General features: G+C 36.1%; 1 protein-coding gene across 9 annotated transcripts in view; it reads right to left on the reverse strand.

Moving 5' to 3' along the window:
* The window catches only part of LOC108375723 (small conductance calcium-activated potassium channel protein), a 387259-nt gene that overhangs the window by 301151 nt on the left and 68593 nt on the right, over positions 1-17515 (reverse strand). For all 9 annotated transcript variants that reach the window (XM_017631912.1, XM_017631890.1, XM_017631898.1 and 6 more), the window contains exon 2: positions 3633-3852. In XM_017631912.1, coding sequence (XP_017487401.1) covers positions 3633-3852 — 220 coding nt within the window. The remainder of the gene's footprint in view (positions 1-3632; positions 3853-17515) is intronic.

The raw sequence follows: 17515 nt of genomic DNA on the forward strand, positions 1-17515 counted from the left end.
TTATTGTAAATATCAATTTTGAGTGAATTATCTTCAGTAGTTACTAAAATATCGCAGTTTTCGTATTTCTGGAAATTACCGTTATATGGGAAGTGGGCGTGGTTATTGTCCGATTTTCAATACCAACCTACCTTGGATTAACAGAAACCTACATACCAAATTTCGTTGAGATATCTCAATTTTTGCTCGAGTTATCGTGTACACGGACGGACGGACAGACAGACATGGCTTAATCGATTTCTTTTTTCATCCTGATCATTTATGTATACATTTGTCTATATCTATCTCGATTCGTTTTGGCTGTTACAAACAACCGTTATGTGAACAAAATTAATATACCCTTGTGCACAAGTGCGCTCGGGTATAAAAATTATAAATCGGAAGGGTAAAATAGTATTGTGTTATTAATTCAAAAATAAAAAGTTTCATTTCACAGACGAAGGGGGGGGAGGGGATCTATCCCCAAATCCCCCCTGGCCACGCCACTGCATCGGATTGATTAATTTTTTGGGCAATGCGACCAAAGATATTTGGACTTTTCAGCGGGAAATCGCTGTTATTCACAGAATGCAAACAACAAAATAGGTATTAAAGGAAAGAAAACCCCACTTTTTGAGTTTCTAGCTTTAAATCAGGGCTTGAATTCCCCTGAGGAAATTACGAAAATTCTTTCCCGTTATCTTACCGGGCTCGGGATATTATAGGCCGTGATATAACATGGAAAAATAATAAAACGGTTTTTAGTATGAAAATAGCTCATTAATATTCAAGTTTTTAACACCCAGTTGTCAATGTACTTTTTTGTTGAGAATTTATGACACTGCAGCAATCGGAAGCCGAATAACTCCATATACACATATAATTATTTTATATTGAATGTAATACTGATTGCTGACACGGTAGATAAAATTATACACGAATACCAACCTAGTGTATGGAAAATACTTATAAACCAAGGGCTATTATAACTGCATACCATAAAAAACGTTACCCCTATTTAATACAGAGAAATCGGGGAAAAATATGATGCACATATAATTCTTTTAGTAAGGTACATGCATGTAATTAGGTGGAAAAACTAAAATAAAAAATCGTCATTATGGGGGGAAAAATCGTCAAAACGTCATTGAGCTAAAAAAAACGTCAAAATGACGACGAAATCGTCAATTTGGCAACGCTGCTTGAGACTTACACCACTAACGACGAAATTTTTGAAGCTATCAACAAATTTGTACAGAAAAATGGTTTGAAATGGAGCAAGTGTACGGATATTTGCAGTGGTTGGAAAAAGATAGCAGCGATGTCTAGGATGAAGGAAGAATCAGAAAACGCCACGATAAGTCCCTGTATGATCCGTCGGCATTACTTGGCGACTAGGAAGATGTCGTCACAGAGGCCTGTGAAATTAAAATACATCTTTGGTTTTTTCTAGCACGTCGAGATTTTTCTTATTGGTGACATGTATGTATATTTTAGAATTTCTAGCAATTTGCATGAAAACCCCATAAATAAACAAAGTAAATCAGAAAAACGTACATATGTAACTTCGAAGTTAACGCTAAGAAAATTGATAACATTCGGTTTCACCACCAATTTAAATGGAAAATGATTTTTTATTTTCTGTCAATTTCAATATTAAAAAAATTAAAGTCATTTTTCACTTAAATTGCTTTCGTGAAATTGGCTGTAAAAGTTATTTTTTTAGCGTTAACGAGCATTACCAGCGTTAACTTGGAAGGTTTAGAAAAAACCATTGTCGACTATTTTCCCAACATTGACTCTGAGGATGTCTACAGCTAGAAAACAAACCCGTTTTCATGTGACCTGAAAAGTAAATCTACTGAGATGACAAATTAAGCTTTTGATAACCTTCTGGACATCAGTGACGACATCACTTTGAATATTAAATACTACGAAAGGAGCCAAGAGAGTTCTGGATGCAAGTGTATGCAGAAAACGCTGCTGTTTGCAAGATTGCATTAAACTTTTAGTGACTTTTACTTTTACATTTCTATGTGAGACTGCATTTTCAACAAATGCTTACATAAACAAGTAATTTTTAAGCAAAAAACACAACCGACTTCAATTCCCATATAAAAATTTAAGATTATCGTTAATCTCTTCATGATCCAATGATCGAATTTAAACCAAATTAGAATGGGACCGCATGTGAGGTAACACCTTTCCTTTGAAAAAAAAAAGAATTATAGTAATCGGTTACCGTAGTCCAAAGTTATGCGGTAGCATACATAAAAATAATAATAATAAAAAAATATTCCGACGAATTGGNAGAACTGCCCATGCATCCCGAAAAATGCACTGTTTGGTGTGGTTTGTACGCTGGTGGAATCATTGGACCGTATTTTTTCAAAGATGCTGTTGGACGCAACGTTACGGTGAATGGCGATCGCTATCGTTCGATGCTAACAAACTTTTTGTTGCCAAAAATGGAAGAACTGAACTTGGTTGACATGTGGTTTCAACAAGATGGCGCTACATGCCACACAGCTCGCGATTCTATGGCCATTTTGAGGGAAAACTTCGGAGAACAATTCATCTCAAGAAATGGACCGGTAAGTTGGCCACCAAGATCATGCGATTTGACGCCTTTAGACTATTTTTTGTGGGGCTACGTCAAGTCTAAAGTCTACAGAAATAAGCCAGCAACTATTCCAGCTTTGGAAGACAACATTTCCGAAGAAATTCGGGCTATTCCGGCCGAAATGCTCGAAAAAGTTGCCCAAAATTGGACTTTCCGAATGGACCACCTAAGACGCAGCCGCGGTCAACATTTAAATGAAATTATCTTCAAAAAGTAAATGTCATGGACCAATCTAACGTTTCAAATAAAGAACCGATGAGATTTTGCAAATTTTATGCGTTTTTTTTAAAAAAAAAGGTATCAAGCTCTTAAAAAATCATTTAGTAATCGGTTACCGTAGTCCAAAGTTGTGCGGTAGCATACATAAAAATAATAATAATAAAAAAATATTCCGACGAATTGGTAACCTTCTCCATTTTGTGAAGTCGGTTAAAAACCAATACACCAGCAAGCTTTCAGCGTCAAATGGTTTCAGGGTAAAATTGTCAAAGCTCCCAATAAACATAAGGAAAATAAGGAAATCATCAAAACAAGTTCGGTCCTCACATTAAAGCTAAAGGAGCATAAAGTTTGTATTGTGTTTTCTTGTTTTCGTAGACATTTGAAGTGTAGGGGTGCCGCGAATTTTTTTTTACCACAACAAGGGTGCCGCGGTGAAACGGTTTGGGAACCCGTGCTATAAAGAATGAAGTTTTGTGAGTTAAAAACTCGAAAGGAGAAAATAGTAAAAAATTCAAAGTACAAATTGTTCATATAATGAAACTAGTTCATAGTAAAATAAACTTTTCTAAAATAAATGTATTTTTTTTAATTATTTTTCGGTTTCTTTCTTTTTAGTGCCTTCTTTTGCCTTTTTTGTGATTTACAGTGCCTTTTATGCCTATTTCGCTTATTTTATTTTGCCTTTTCAAGCCTCTTTCGTTATTTCATTTTGCTTTTTTTATAGGTTTTTAGGTCCTAAAAATCCGTTCCCTGCTTATAACCTACTTACATACAAATCTTTTTCACTCCTCTTTTAACTACTACTTACCTTTGTATAAACACCAGCGCTGCTTAATTCATTCTCAATCACCATTACTATTATGCCAAACATGCCCATTACAAGAGCATAATCACTAATACGTTTTCTTTTCTCAAATAGAGCTTTTCGTTTACCTAGCCTGTATCCGACATTAGGTTTGTGCTTTGCTGAAATCGTTGAAGGTTTCCGCGATGTATTACCGCCTGTGAGAGCACGCTCCTCCATATACCTGCGCGATGTGATGAAAAATAAATAGATATGTAGATTCATTCACTTACATAAGTATATCACAGAAAGTGCAATAAGATCAATACGAATACATTTATTTTGCTTAAATGTGTAAGAAACATATTTACTTAATATAAATAAATGTATATATGGTCAACTAAAAATTTCCAACCAAATACTCGCAAATGATAACCCGGCAAAACTCTTGCAAACGAATCGAGTAGCGATATCAATATGATGTAAGAATCATAAAAACCAAGATTGCGCCCATCAGAAAGGATTTTTGAAAACAATATTTGTGTGGCGTCAAACTGGTGAAGTTGCGATCGAGAAATGTCAAAATGCGAGTAAGAATGCAAGAAGAAGAAGAAATTTTGCAAGAAAAATGTTAACAAATTGCACAAGTGTGACGCATAGTGAAACGAATACAGAAGGTGGCGCTGATCGTGATACCGCTACCTCTCTCTTGAAAATTTTGACGGAAGTGTGACGTCATGGCAGGTTTTGTGTATTGCCTGTGTAATAAACATATACATATACAAAACTTATACATACTGACAGTTCTCTCTCAGCTCTCTCCACCGGAAAATCTGCGATGACGTCATATTCAGTGGTGCCATTTTAGCCGTTTTCCGGCTAGATTTAGCCGGTTGCGATAGCAAACAGCCGGAAAAATTTCGGTTTAGCCGGCAGCAGATTTGTTAGCCGTTTTGTAAAAAAAATTAGCCGTTTTTAGCCGATCTTGCTATTTGGCTTGTTTTCTTAAAATTCAACTATATACGTTTCCATTTTTGACTAAGCGATCCAAAATCTGTTAGAAGTGGCTGCTAGCCTTATCGCGGAGAACATTTTCATGTCAGGTAGGGTTATATTTTATATAACCAGTAAAATTGGGCCGATTTCGCTTATTTTTATTTTAAACGAATATATTTTTTCTAAAGAAGGCCGTAGCGGGGATTTTCTTCAAAAAATGTTTGTCATGAATGTCTTTAATTAAGTGTGAAGTTTTATTCGCAAACTTAGAAAATAACAAATTGTTTCACTGTTTGCTTAAAACGCGTTTGTGTTTGGATATAGTGCCAACGCATAGAATAAATATAACAGGTATTGCCTTCCCAGATAGCGCATATTCAATTCTGCCTTAACTAAAAAACATCATTGTTGCCCACGCTTAAAGGTTTGAGGTAAGGGAAAAATTGATATTTTCAAGCAGTATGTACATATATGTACATACATATGTATTAAAAAAAAAAATTTGCTGAGAACTTACCCTGCAAACCATTTTTTCAGAGTATTCTAAATTGTAGGGAAATTTTATAGAATTCCTAATTTCAGAGAGCCAAAAAACAGGATCTACATGTATATTTCTCATTAGTCCGACTTTCTTCAACATACGTTTCAATTTCTATGTAGTAGTAACTGTCGGGTTTCCTATATCGACTCTGGTTGAGATTGTATTCGGATTACGAATACAGTTTTTTTCAGCCGAGTACCTTTCATTCACCATTGGAATTAACTAAATTAATTAAGTTAACAAGTATTTACTTACATTTTTCATTTTAAAATCGCTCAAATTTGTAAATTTTTAAATTTAACAAACTTGTTTATTCAAATTATCGTCGACAAAAAATCCAACCATGTGCACAATCATATGTTTTTCCTAATTGCAAAATTTTTTGCAGCTTAAACTTGCAACTTCTCCCCAAGAACTAGTCTTTCTACTTGTGATTTATTTAAATAAAACATGTGAAATTTATTTGAAACAGTTTAGCCCTTTTTTAGCCGGTATTTTTTTGCCAATTTAGCCGGTTGGTCCAAAAAGTTTTGGCAACAATAATCATATTCACGTTACTCTCCCAAATTTTACATCAATCAGCGCAATCTTGTATTCTATCGGTCTTGAGTGGGACAAATACAAAGAGCGATTGTGTCAAATTCACTGAGAGCGGAATACCGGTACGAGATGGGTGGCACCTTTGCTCTCTACATCGTGAATATGATCAGTGTCGCCAAACATGGGCTTTTCCTACCAAACCTGGTAGGTTTTTTTCCATTTGGTAGGTTGGTAGGCTAGATTGGATTTTGGTAGGTTCCGGACATTAATAATTATTTGCGAAAAATATAAAATATGTGTTTCCAAACATTTTAGAAATCTTGTTTACACGAATGTTTCATCGGTGCCTTCATATAACGGCCTCCGTAAATATGTAAATATACATAACTGGTTCTTCTACTCGGTTATATTGAACTAGGGTAGAGCCAACAAGCATAAACGGTCAATTTTCAACTCGAGTTATAAAACCCAATACAACCCTGGCTAACACTTCTAAAATCGTTTATGTACAAATTTCAACCCGTGTTAAGATTTCTACCGGTGTAGAAAAAATGTGTATATTCTACCCAAGTAGACTTGCTAACTCAATTAAAAAAAACTGTTTAGGCATGTGGGTTGAATTTACCCGAGTAGAATATAACCGTGTAGAAAAGAAGCAAACATATAGTATATGTAAGTATGTACAATATGAACATCCAAGGTATATACTTTATGTGCCTACAACATAGTTTCAATTGAACTCAACAGAAACTACGTATCGCACACGTTCTTCAAAAGTGACACAAATCAAAATCACACGTTCCTCAGAAAATGCGAAAAACTATTTCGTAGCACATGCTAATCATCTTGGTAGTCTCCCTTGCCAATAGGTTTTTTAACAAATTATAGGAAAAATTTGCTCCAGCTTTTGCTTAAAGGTAAATAAGAGCTCTGTGTATATTTTTAGTGCATAATTTGAAAAAATCCAAATTTTGAGCTGTGTCACTTCTGAAGGTCGTGTGCGATATGTAGTATGTATATGTCCTGAAGACCAGCGTGCTGAAAAGGGCTTATCAATAAACCCACTGAAGTCCACCACAGACACTGGTCCGCGTGTCCATCATAGGAGCTATGTGCACCTGTCCAACGGAATGCCCTTGGTGTCATTACAGTGCGTTCCTTCTTTGTCTATTTTGTTTAAAAAATAGACCTGCTGGAGCGCCCTACTACTGTCCAATATGATCGGGAAGAAAGTTATCCTTCTACAAACCATACAAGGTCAGAATTCCTAAAAGGGACTGCTGTGAAGTGATAATAACTATAATTGACGAAGGGTCCCAAGTATGGTATACCGACGGATCAAAGATGGACTACGAGAGTACTATGGCAGGCGTATTTGGACCAAGATTCCAGGCAGAAGTCTTCGTAATCGAAGTCTGTGTAGAGGGCCCATTTGTCCAAAACAAATATTATGTCGGATATTCAGGCAGAATAAAAGCCTTAGGTTTGTGGACAGCTGTAACTCTTTCGAAAGACTTGGAAGCCCACAATAGCGTAACGCTGTGGAGGGTTCTGGGACATGAAGGGTTTGAAGGCAACGAAAGGGCTTATTCTCGCAAAGCATGGAGCCCAAATGCGCTTGCATGGTCCCTAGCCTTTTGGAGCTGGTGGAGGAAATCCCAGAGTCCACATATCATAAATAGCAGACTGATACACCTTGGGGAACTATCTTCTTCATCCAAAATTTGAAACATGGCGCCCTCCAAAGGGCTGGAGTATTACATTTACGGTTAAGCACAATAGATGTTCTTAGGTCGCAGCGCGAGTATCCCCGACGAATAATAATAATAATATGTATGTCGTCACCTAAATGCAAAAAGACGTAACAACAGCTCAGCTGAAGTGGAAAAAGTCGTGACTCAAAATTTGTATTTTTTTCATTAAATGATGTGGGAGTTGTAATTCGATGAAATCCATCACATCAATCAAAAACTGAATTTTGAATTTTTTATTAGTTACGACTTTTTGAATTTCAGCGACGATGTTTGTTACGTCTTTTTGCATTTCAAGTGACGACGTGTTAAGAGACAAAAATTTTTGTAAATCTGTACTGTAAAATTAATTGAATATACGTAGTTAATTTGTTTTTGTTGTACTAGCTGTGTTTTTTGATTTACGAAATGTTATGTTTTCTACATTTTTAATAAACATTGACATTGGAAAAAACTAATAAAAAACTTAAAAAATTTTTGGTAGGTTTTGGTTGGTCTTGGTAGGAAATTTTGTTAGGAAAAAAAATTTGTTCGTGGCAACACAGAATATGATGCATATCACCAGTGTTGCCAGGGCTTCGGCATGAGAAAACGTCCCTCTTGGTCTAAAAAAACGTCATTTTCTACCCAAAAACGTCTTTTTCAAATGCATGCACAAAGAATTGTTCTTATTAAACTTTTATTGTATACAATGGTACATAAGTATGTATGTAAGGTGTATTAAAATGTCATTTCGACAGAGCACATTTACAATTCATTGTAAACTGGTTTGAGATCGTTAATATAAAAATCATTTTATACATACACTTGTGATCAGCTGATTCAGTCATCAACATTTTGATCGATTGTGGCTGTTTTTCTTTTGTTTATTTAATGTTTATTATTTTTCCATAAAAGCTTAGCTCACTATACAACAAACTAAATATAAATCCACATTTCAAACTTTGTGCAAAAATTATAAAAAAATCTGCAAAGTTTCAGCTAGATTTTCAACTTTTATTCAGAGTTTTTTTAGAAAATTTTTTTTGAGTATTCAGCTTAATACTCGTAGTCCATAAAATTCCAGGGTATAATGTGCAAGTTATAAGTTGCTAAAGAATCGCGTTGATTTTTGATATTTTTTCTTGTAGACATTTGGTTATGTGGTCGGTTGTCGAAAATGCTAAATTACGTTCTGCTAAGAAGGAACATAGCAATATTTCAGCCTTTTTTGTGTATATTACATTTTCAATGAAGCCTTAAAAAAGTCGCCTACTTTTTTATGACTTTTTATGCTGCTACAGTTTTTTTTGTTGCGTTTGCGAGCGTGCGAGTTGCAATAGATCAGCTCTTCCTGATAAGGCTTTTAATGTGCAATTGCAAACATTGCAATAAGCCTCTTAACCTCAAGTGTTCACAAAACCAGCCAAGAATCCAAAAAAATGCGCGTGCGCTTGGTTTGCATCATATTTAAGTCATCTGTGTCCAAAGAATAAATATCTTTTGAAGAAGCTGCCTCAAAAAACAAAGCTTGTAAAGATTTATTAAGAAAATAATTCAGCATCAGTTCTACTTACAAGATTTAGTAACAGAGAAAAATTACTGAGAAGTTAAAAAACGTAATTTTTTACACAAAATACGTCCAAACGTCAACAGAACCTGGCAACGCTGCTATCACGACGCAGCGAAACAAATGTGGCGCCTTCCGCGGACCGCTAATCCTCTCTTCCCCGATTTGACAGCATCCACACTTTCGCTGACGTCACTTTATTATTTTTTCGCACTAGTGATGAATACTAAAATTCATATTGTACCTATTTGCCGAAAAGTTGTACCTAAAAGAAGACACACGCACGTAAACAGTAAACATGTATTATTATGTGCGCATATTTTTGATAGTTGGTGGACTACATTTTCCATCTGTACCATAACAACTTTTGGACTTACATGAAACAATAGTTTACTACGTTCCAAATGTACCTAAATAATGTCCTTGTACCGAATGTACGTTCAAATTTAAGAAGCTGAAGGGTAGGTGCAATTCAACCTAGTTTTACATCACTATTTCGCACCACTTGTTCCTCTTCTTCTTCAAAATTATTCTTGTACTCTATCATTCTTCGATGCATATGTAATTCGTTTGTGTCGATGTAGAGAGACAGGGATGGCACATTCAGCAGTACCGCTACTTTGTTCTTGGCGAATTTGACAGAATCAGCTGTTCGTGTGACGTCATCATAGCAATGTCCGCGCTAACTGCCGTCCCTTAATTGGCCCGTCAAGCGCCAAACAACTGCCAAAAATCGTCATGCCCGTACAATTTGTATGGAGCATCCCACAATAACGCGGCGCTAGCGCCGAGCAAATGGAATTTTCATTTTTGAGAGGGCGTTACGTGTTGAAGTTGGATGCAGAAGACGGAAAGAAAGAGAAAGGACAAAAAAGTGAAAGAGGAAACGAGAACAAAAAACGAGAGGAAATGAGAAAAAGTCAAAAATTACGCCGCGCTGATTTGGGGATAGCGGGCGCTGACACTCGTTGACAATGGAAAACTCAACGCTTAACGCTCCAATTTAGGGACACCAGGTAAGTTTGTTCTCGCGTAGATGAAAACAACTACGATTTGTTCACAAATGGCGACCGACGCTACTTTTCCTCTCCTTCATCTCCTTAACTTGTTAGCCGATTAAAATTAGACTTTATCTCAAAAAAAATTGTAACACCGATTTTTTGATGCAGTTTACTTCTATTTGACACGCAGATCATGGATCCACAGTCTTTCCCCTAAATTTCATATGGCAACATTCCGCCATCTTGGATTTTAGGTTTTTGCGATTTGCAAGCTTATTTTGAATTTTTGGTAAAAAATGGTTAAATACAATCTTCTAGATAATTTAATTTCCCACATTTGCTAAAAAGAAGGTTAAACAGGTAGAGAGTTTCATTCTCCATAACTTTTATACGAACATTTTTTGTACGACGCTTAGATCACGACCGGGAACGTGCCAAACTTAGCGATGCAAAGGAAGCGGCGTAAAATTAATTTCACCATCACGCCAACTGGTTCAGTATGATGGTTAAAATTTTATAGGACGGGTTACAAAGATTAAGGTCCTAAAAATAATCATATAGACACCCCCCACCACCGGAGAAGCCAACACTAAAAAAGAAAAAGTAACAGCAGGTTCATATGTTTTTGATTGCGAACCTAGAGCATGATTTTAAAACATTCATAATGGCGAATCCAATATGGCGGTTGTAACAACCTCCCTTGATGCTCTAAATAAAATACTTGTTGTAATCGGTAATCATGTAATGCTTCTTTTATTCGTTCTATTCGCTTCGATGCTTGTACACGACTGACTCTAAAGTACCATGAACCAATGGTGGGTTTCACACTGGAACATTTCTGCCACCAGAACAACTCTGTTTGTAGGCAAGAGAGGCAGTGCGGTGAGGTAAAGTTTCTCAAAAAGTTGTTCCAGCTTCTACCCCGCATTAAAGTGGCAGTTCTGCTGCAGCGCACTAACAGATACGCAACTAGGAAAATGTCGCTACGCAACTTTCAAGCGCAGAAGTTACAAATGCATTCAAACGTCCTGTATGTATACTCATTTCATTCTGCTAATTTTCATCCAGTGCGAAACCGTGAGAATAATTGTTCTGTCATTCTAGTGTGAAATAGCCCAATTACAACAGATCTGACCGGTTGAGAAGCAGCCATTTGTAATAGCAATTGAGAAAAAAGTGTGTGACGTTCGTAATTTTGTAGTTTGCTATTTCTGTTTTGCTTCTTTCTTTGTGTGTATTTTGTCGGTGGTTTATTCNAGCGCAGAAGTTACAAATGCATTCAAACGTCCTGTATGTATACTCATTTCATTCTGCTAATTTTCATCCAGTGCGAAACCGTGAGAATAATTGTTCTGTCATTCTAGTGTGAAATAGCCCAATTACAACAGATCTGACCGGTTGAGAAGCAGCCATTTGTAATAGCAATTGAGAAAAAAGTGTGTGACGTTCGTAATTTTGTAGTTTCCTATTTCTGTTTTGCTTCTTTCTTTGTGTGTATTTTGTCGGTGTTTTATTCCAGTGATTTTTAGCGATTTTCAATAAATTTTTTGTGCAAATGTAATTAAAATGAAGTGCGCGGTGATTGGATGCAAAAACACTACAAAAATAATAAATCGGTTAGCAGAAACATGTGCTACAATATTGCTTGCATTTTTTCTTTATGCTTCGTCTTCATATTCTTTGTTTACGTTTCACAGAAAATAACATGGCGCCGAAATTACAAACGTCAGCCAGAAAATTACTTTTTTCTTTTGCTTCATCTTGTCAGATCTTGTGTAGTTGGATCATGCTAAAGTACGTGTTCTACTATGCTAAAGTGTTATACTATTATGGCGTGTTCTCACGCTCCGAAGCAGCTCTCCACATCCCTCCCTTATTTGGGAGTTTCAAACGAAGCTTAGGCTGAGCCTCTGGTACCCCAGTTCCGTGACTATCAGGTTCAATATCAGGATTAGACTGAAGCGTTGATGAAGATGATGGCGAGCCATCGGTATAGACTTCTGCTGGAGTATTAGCGCTCTGTGGTGTTGTTGAAGATGATGTCGAGGAATCGGTTACTCTGTTCTGTCTGGAAACGAGGATGGCGATTTCTTAACGTGGCTGATGTTCCTTCGGAATATCTTCCCTCCGCTAGCTACGGTGACTTCATTTCCGTTCCTTTCGATAACTTCGTACTCAGTCGTATCAAAAGTTGCTGTAAGCTTATGCGGGAAAATCATATTACGCAGTAAAACCTTATCTCCCGGTGCAATATCAGTAATCGTTGCTCTTCTCTTCCTATCACCCCTTTCCTTTCTTTTGTTTGTTGATAGTATCTAGATCTCTAGCAGCAGAATCTAACATGTCTTCTGTTATATCTTCGATTCCAGGAATCTTATCACGAATTACTCGATTGAACATCAATTGAGGCGGCGGTGACCCAGTAGTGCCGTGAGGAGTTACATTGTACATTAAAATGAAGCTTTGAATCTCTTTTATATAATCCCGTCTATTGTTGTGAGCAATTTTTAAACGCTTGGCCAAAGATCGGTTCATATTTTCGACCTCTCCATTGGCTTGTGGCCAATATGGTGGAGTCGTTACTAAATTGATATTATTGTCTTTGCAGAATTGTCTAAACTCGCAGCTCACATATTGCCTACCATTATCTGCTCTAATGGATTTTGGTATACCCAATCGACAAAATATTTCGTTCAAAGCAGTAATAATTGTTTGAGTTGTAATTCTTTTCAAGAACTTGATTTCTTGGTAACGGGAATAGTAATCGATTAGTACAAATATATAGTCATTATTTGGCAATGGGCCTAGCAGGTCCGTGGCCACACACTGCCAAGGGCAATTCGCGAATGCGTGTCTTTTCATAGGTGTCGGATTATTCGGCTGTGAAACCAACAAACAATCCCAGCAATTCTTTACATACGTCTCAACTTCCCTGTCAACCAGTGGACACCAAACTTTTGTCCTTATCCTCCTTTTTATTGCTGACTCGCCCGGATGCCCTTCATGTGCTAACTCCAATAGCCTGGGGCGAAGAGCCTTTGACATCACGATGGGAGTTCCACGTAGTAATATATCACCTACGGCTAGCAGTTCATTACGGAAAGGGTAAAAAGTACTTGAAGAATCAGTTGGCCAAGAATCATTTCTAGTGTATCCGACCACAACTCTTATTTCTTCATCTTGGGCACTCTTTTTTGCAATTTCGGAGATAGTGAGAGAAGATGGAGTGGAACGCGAAATAATTTGAAAAATATTTTGTTCTCCATCGTCATCAAAGTTGCCTGTACTTTCAATTTTGCATAGCCTCGAGACTGAATCTGCGATATTTTCTTTTCCTGAACGATATATTACCTTAAACTTATAAGATTGCAGCCTCAGTAGCCACCTTTCTATTCTTGCGGGCGGATTAGATGTGGGTTTGAAAATAGCTTCCAATGGTTTATGGTCAGTGACCAATTCAAACTCTAAACCGGCTAAATAATAAAAGAATCTCTCCACCGCCCACACGAGAGCCAAACTTTTCTTTTCTGTTTGGGAATACCTTTGTTCCACATCTGAAAGGCTTTTACTGCTGTATGAAATTATTTGTGGATCGCCACTCGGATTGAATTGAACGAGAACTGCTCCTAAGGCTACAGGACTCGCATCCGCTATCAGTCGGGTTTTGTGCTTGGGATTGAAATATGACAGCTTTGGTATGTCCGACAGTAGTACCTTTAATTTTTTGAAAGAATTTTGTTGAGCCGGGCCCCACGTAAACTTAGAGCCTTGCTTTAAGATGCTTCTCAATCATCAGACAAAATGTGCCCAAGGAACTTTAACTTTTTAACCCGCCATACGCACTTATCATAGTTTAGTAAAACATTATTCTTTTTAAAAACTTCAAGGACCTTCTCCAAGGCTTCATTGTGATCTTTTTTCGTGATACCAAAAATAATAACATCAGCGATGTAGTTTAAACAATTCTTACATGGAGATAGTAATTCTTCTAGTACCCGTTGAAAAATCTCCGGGCGGAGATTATGCGTTATGAATGTAATGAATGCATTTCCAGTGACCGTTTTTGTTCCGCAGAAATTTTGAGGTGCTGTCGAGCAAATATACCACTCGTCGACGAAATGCACCACTCATCGACGGAATGTCGGCTGCCGCCATACTAGGGATGGGTAAATTCGATATTCGAAGCTTCGATATTCGAATTTTAGCTCCAAAATGGCGAATTTTTGAAATCGAACTTTGTGTTGCTAAAATTCGGATAAAATCGAATTTTTCTAGAAAAAAATCGAATTTCATCTTTATTTCCAAAAAAATCAATTCTTCAACTATATTCTTTCTGACTAAATTTGTCATCACTGTGTGTGGCACTCCATTTGTCTTAGGGATGCAAGTAAAAAAAAATACGTGTTTTTCGAACTGATGCATCGGGACAAAAAATCTGTGCCTAGAAGGAACTGTTATTCCAAACTCAAATTTAAAATTTTTTTTGTACTAGTTTTTGTTGATTTTTTATTTTAAATGTGTAGAGGCTTTTACGTAGGTGGCATGAAGCTTTCACCTGAGAAGACCTCTAGTAAAATTTCCAGGAGAATAATTTACTAGAATATATCAATTCTCTAACGACCTCTCAAATTTGCTTTTGGCGGGATTTCTTGAAGTAAGGGTCAAAATAAGCCTTTTAGGCGCGAGCTAATGGATTAAAATGTTCTACAAAGTATTTCCCATGAAATTTTATTATATATCTCTTAAACTTTGATTTCGCTCAGACATTTATTTTAACTATTTTTTCGACTTTTTTGAAAACTACTTAGGCCGAGACATGAAAACTTTAGTAGGCCATGAAATAAAACTACGAGCTAACTTTTGCAAATCCACCGAGTGTTTTATTACTGGCTGGATATACTTTCAGAGAATTTTAACAAAGTCCGGGCTGGTTTCGGCTGTCCCATAGTACACTATTTGAGTTTAACTTTTTAGACAGGTGGCCCCTCTCTTCAAGCTCCTCAAAAGTATTTTAATTGTTGCATAGTATTTTAAGCACAACACTTGTTAACTATATTCGACTTTTCAAACAGGTGGAACCCCTCCTAAATGTAATTAAAAAATAAAGTTTATTCAAAACCATTTCGATTGATACCCTTATTGGGGTAATTTATTTAACTTATTAAATAATTTGATTTTGATTTTCTTACATACATATGCACATTAGGTCAAATGATTCATTTGGCTGTGCGAAAGTCCAATTTTGGAAACGCAGTTTTACATTATTTTTTGATGCCATTCTGTAGGGAATACTCCAAAATAACAGAAACTTAACTTTGTTTTTGTAAGATAAAAATCACCGTTAGAGAGCAATTAAACAAAGTGACATTTTCAAAACTTTATTGACACGTTGTTTGCGCAAACGGTTTTTTTCTTAAGTTTAAAGTGCATTTTGTTTATAAAGTTGGAATTATTAAAGGAAACATTTTTAATGTAAAACACAAGTATAAGTGAGAATCTATGTCCTAATTTAAAAATGGTGACTTTTTATCATTTGTTTGCAAAACAAACTGTCTTATTTGCATAACCTCAAAATTTTTCTGGTTTATTTCCATTTATGATTTAATGTAAGCTTTTACAATTTTGTTAACTTTCGGCAAACAAAATGGAAATGGAAATGGATAAACTGGGATATAATGAGTTGATCTTATTTTATTTAAGCCGCCGTTTTTAGCCGTTTTCAAGAAAAACAGTTTCTTCTGGGCTATCATGCTATTACAAAAGGCGAGATGTTTGTAGTTTGGCTGATTGGATGTTCAAAGAAAGAAAGGCTTTCTTCGGTTGTCAACCATGTTGAAAAACAAATTTGGTGCTGCCGATATTTGCGAAAGTTTCATGAAACTCTTAGAAAAAAAACGCGTATTTTTTTCAATTATTTATCAAACAAAGACGAAAATTATGGAGTTATTATCCCGTTTCTTACTGATGAAGTTGTTTTAGAAATCAAAGCCAACTGTGTCGACCAGCAGCCGCATTCTAACTTCCGCTATCGCTTAAATATGCTAAAATGCGAAAGCTAACATTTTACCCGAATTTTTGGCTATCCCTAAAAATTGCGGTTCTGTCCTTCCTTTCGCTGAAAATAACTTAGCCTAAATTTTAGTATTTTACCCGGCCGCAAGTGGCGCTGTACAACAACAGCAGCTGTCAAAATTTGGTTACATCTTAATGGTGGTAAATAGTCCATTTTAATGGTGATAAATAGTGAAAATGGAAGATGGAAGTATGTGATAGCAAAACAAATACCAGCCTCAATTTGGATTGCATTTCATCTCCTGTAGCATAGCTATGTTTCAAAGACACTCGCGCCGATTCGCAAAGACTATTGATAAGCAGCCTTCGCAAAAAGGCAAATCCTTGAGCATATCTACGGATTGCAATTTCGAAATTTTTCGCTCAAGGTGAATAGAGGTTTGAACATTGTTTTCGTAAATTGTTTCAAAAATTTCGTATTCTTTTCAGGAAGTTACCAGCGGTTTTTAGTAAATGTGTTATAATGCAGCATTTACATTCTGAATATAAATAATATCGGTGTACAATTTGGGAAAAATCTTAAGTGAAAATGAAGGGTTTCATGAAGACTAACTGCTTTAGGAATCTCTCCTCAAGGCATATCTGCAAGACATGTAGTATATATATTTTTTTTTATTAACGGACTTCGATAATATTTTTTTTTTAATCCCTAGATGAAACCATTTATGTACATATTACCATACTTATTTTATTTATGTAGGGTTGAGTATGGTAAGAAAATAGTTTGTTTGAAAACCAAGCTATTTGGACAATGTTTTCGAGAACTACCGAAACACATATACTCATCATTTGAACTTAAAAAAGTGTGTTTTACGAAAGCCAAGTCATGTTTTTACATGTTACTTACTGCCTGTACCCTTTTTTTTAACGATTTCCATCCTTTTACATTAAAATAATGCTATATTTTAGCTGCTATTAATTTCGCACAGAAAAAGTAATCATTTGACCTAATGCGATATGGCACAAAACTAAAACCATATTACACATGTACAGTGCAAGCCCTTTTATTTGACACCTACCTCCTTTTTATTTTATGACTTGGTGTTAAATATTTAACGTAAACATCTGCGGAAGCGATTATTTGAATTTGACACTTCATTGTTTTTAAATTGAACGAACGATACAGATTTTATGACTTGGTGTTAAATATTTAACGGAAACATCTCCGAACTCGATTCAGAAGTTGAAATTAAAAAAATGTTTGGAAAATTCGAATTAAATCGAATTAGCACCACCAAATTTCGAATCGAATAATCGAATGGTTGGGCAATGTTCGAAATTCGGAAAAAATCGAATTTCAACCCCCCACTACCCATCCCTACGCCTTACCAAAAATTTTCCGTGCCACCACACTTCTAGCAAATTTACCATAGTTCAAAGCAAAATGAAAAAATAAGAACGAAAAAGGAAAGAGGAACATAAATATAATAAGCACTAGGCAGAGGGGTTGCTTGTGG

This window comes from Rhagoletis zephyria, unplaced genomic scaffold (genome assembly GCF_001687245.7).
Source record: "Rhagoletis zephyria isolate East Lansing unplaced genomic scaffold, Rhagoletis_zephyria_1.1 Rzeph_scaffold_00094, whole genome shotgun sequence".
NCBI classification, from domain to species: domain Eukaryota; kingdom Metazoa; phylum Arthropoda; class Insecta; order Diptera; family Tephritidae; genus Rhagoletis; species Rhagoletis zephyria.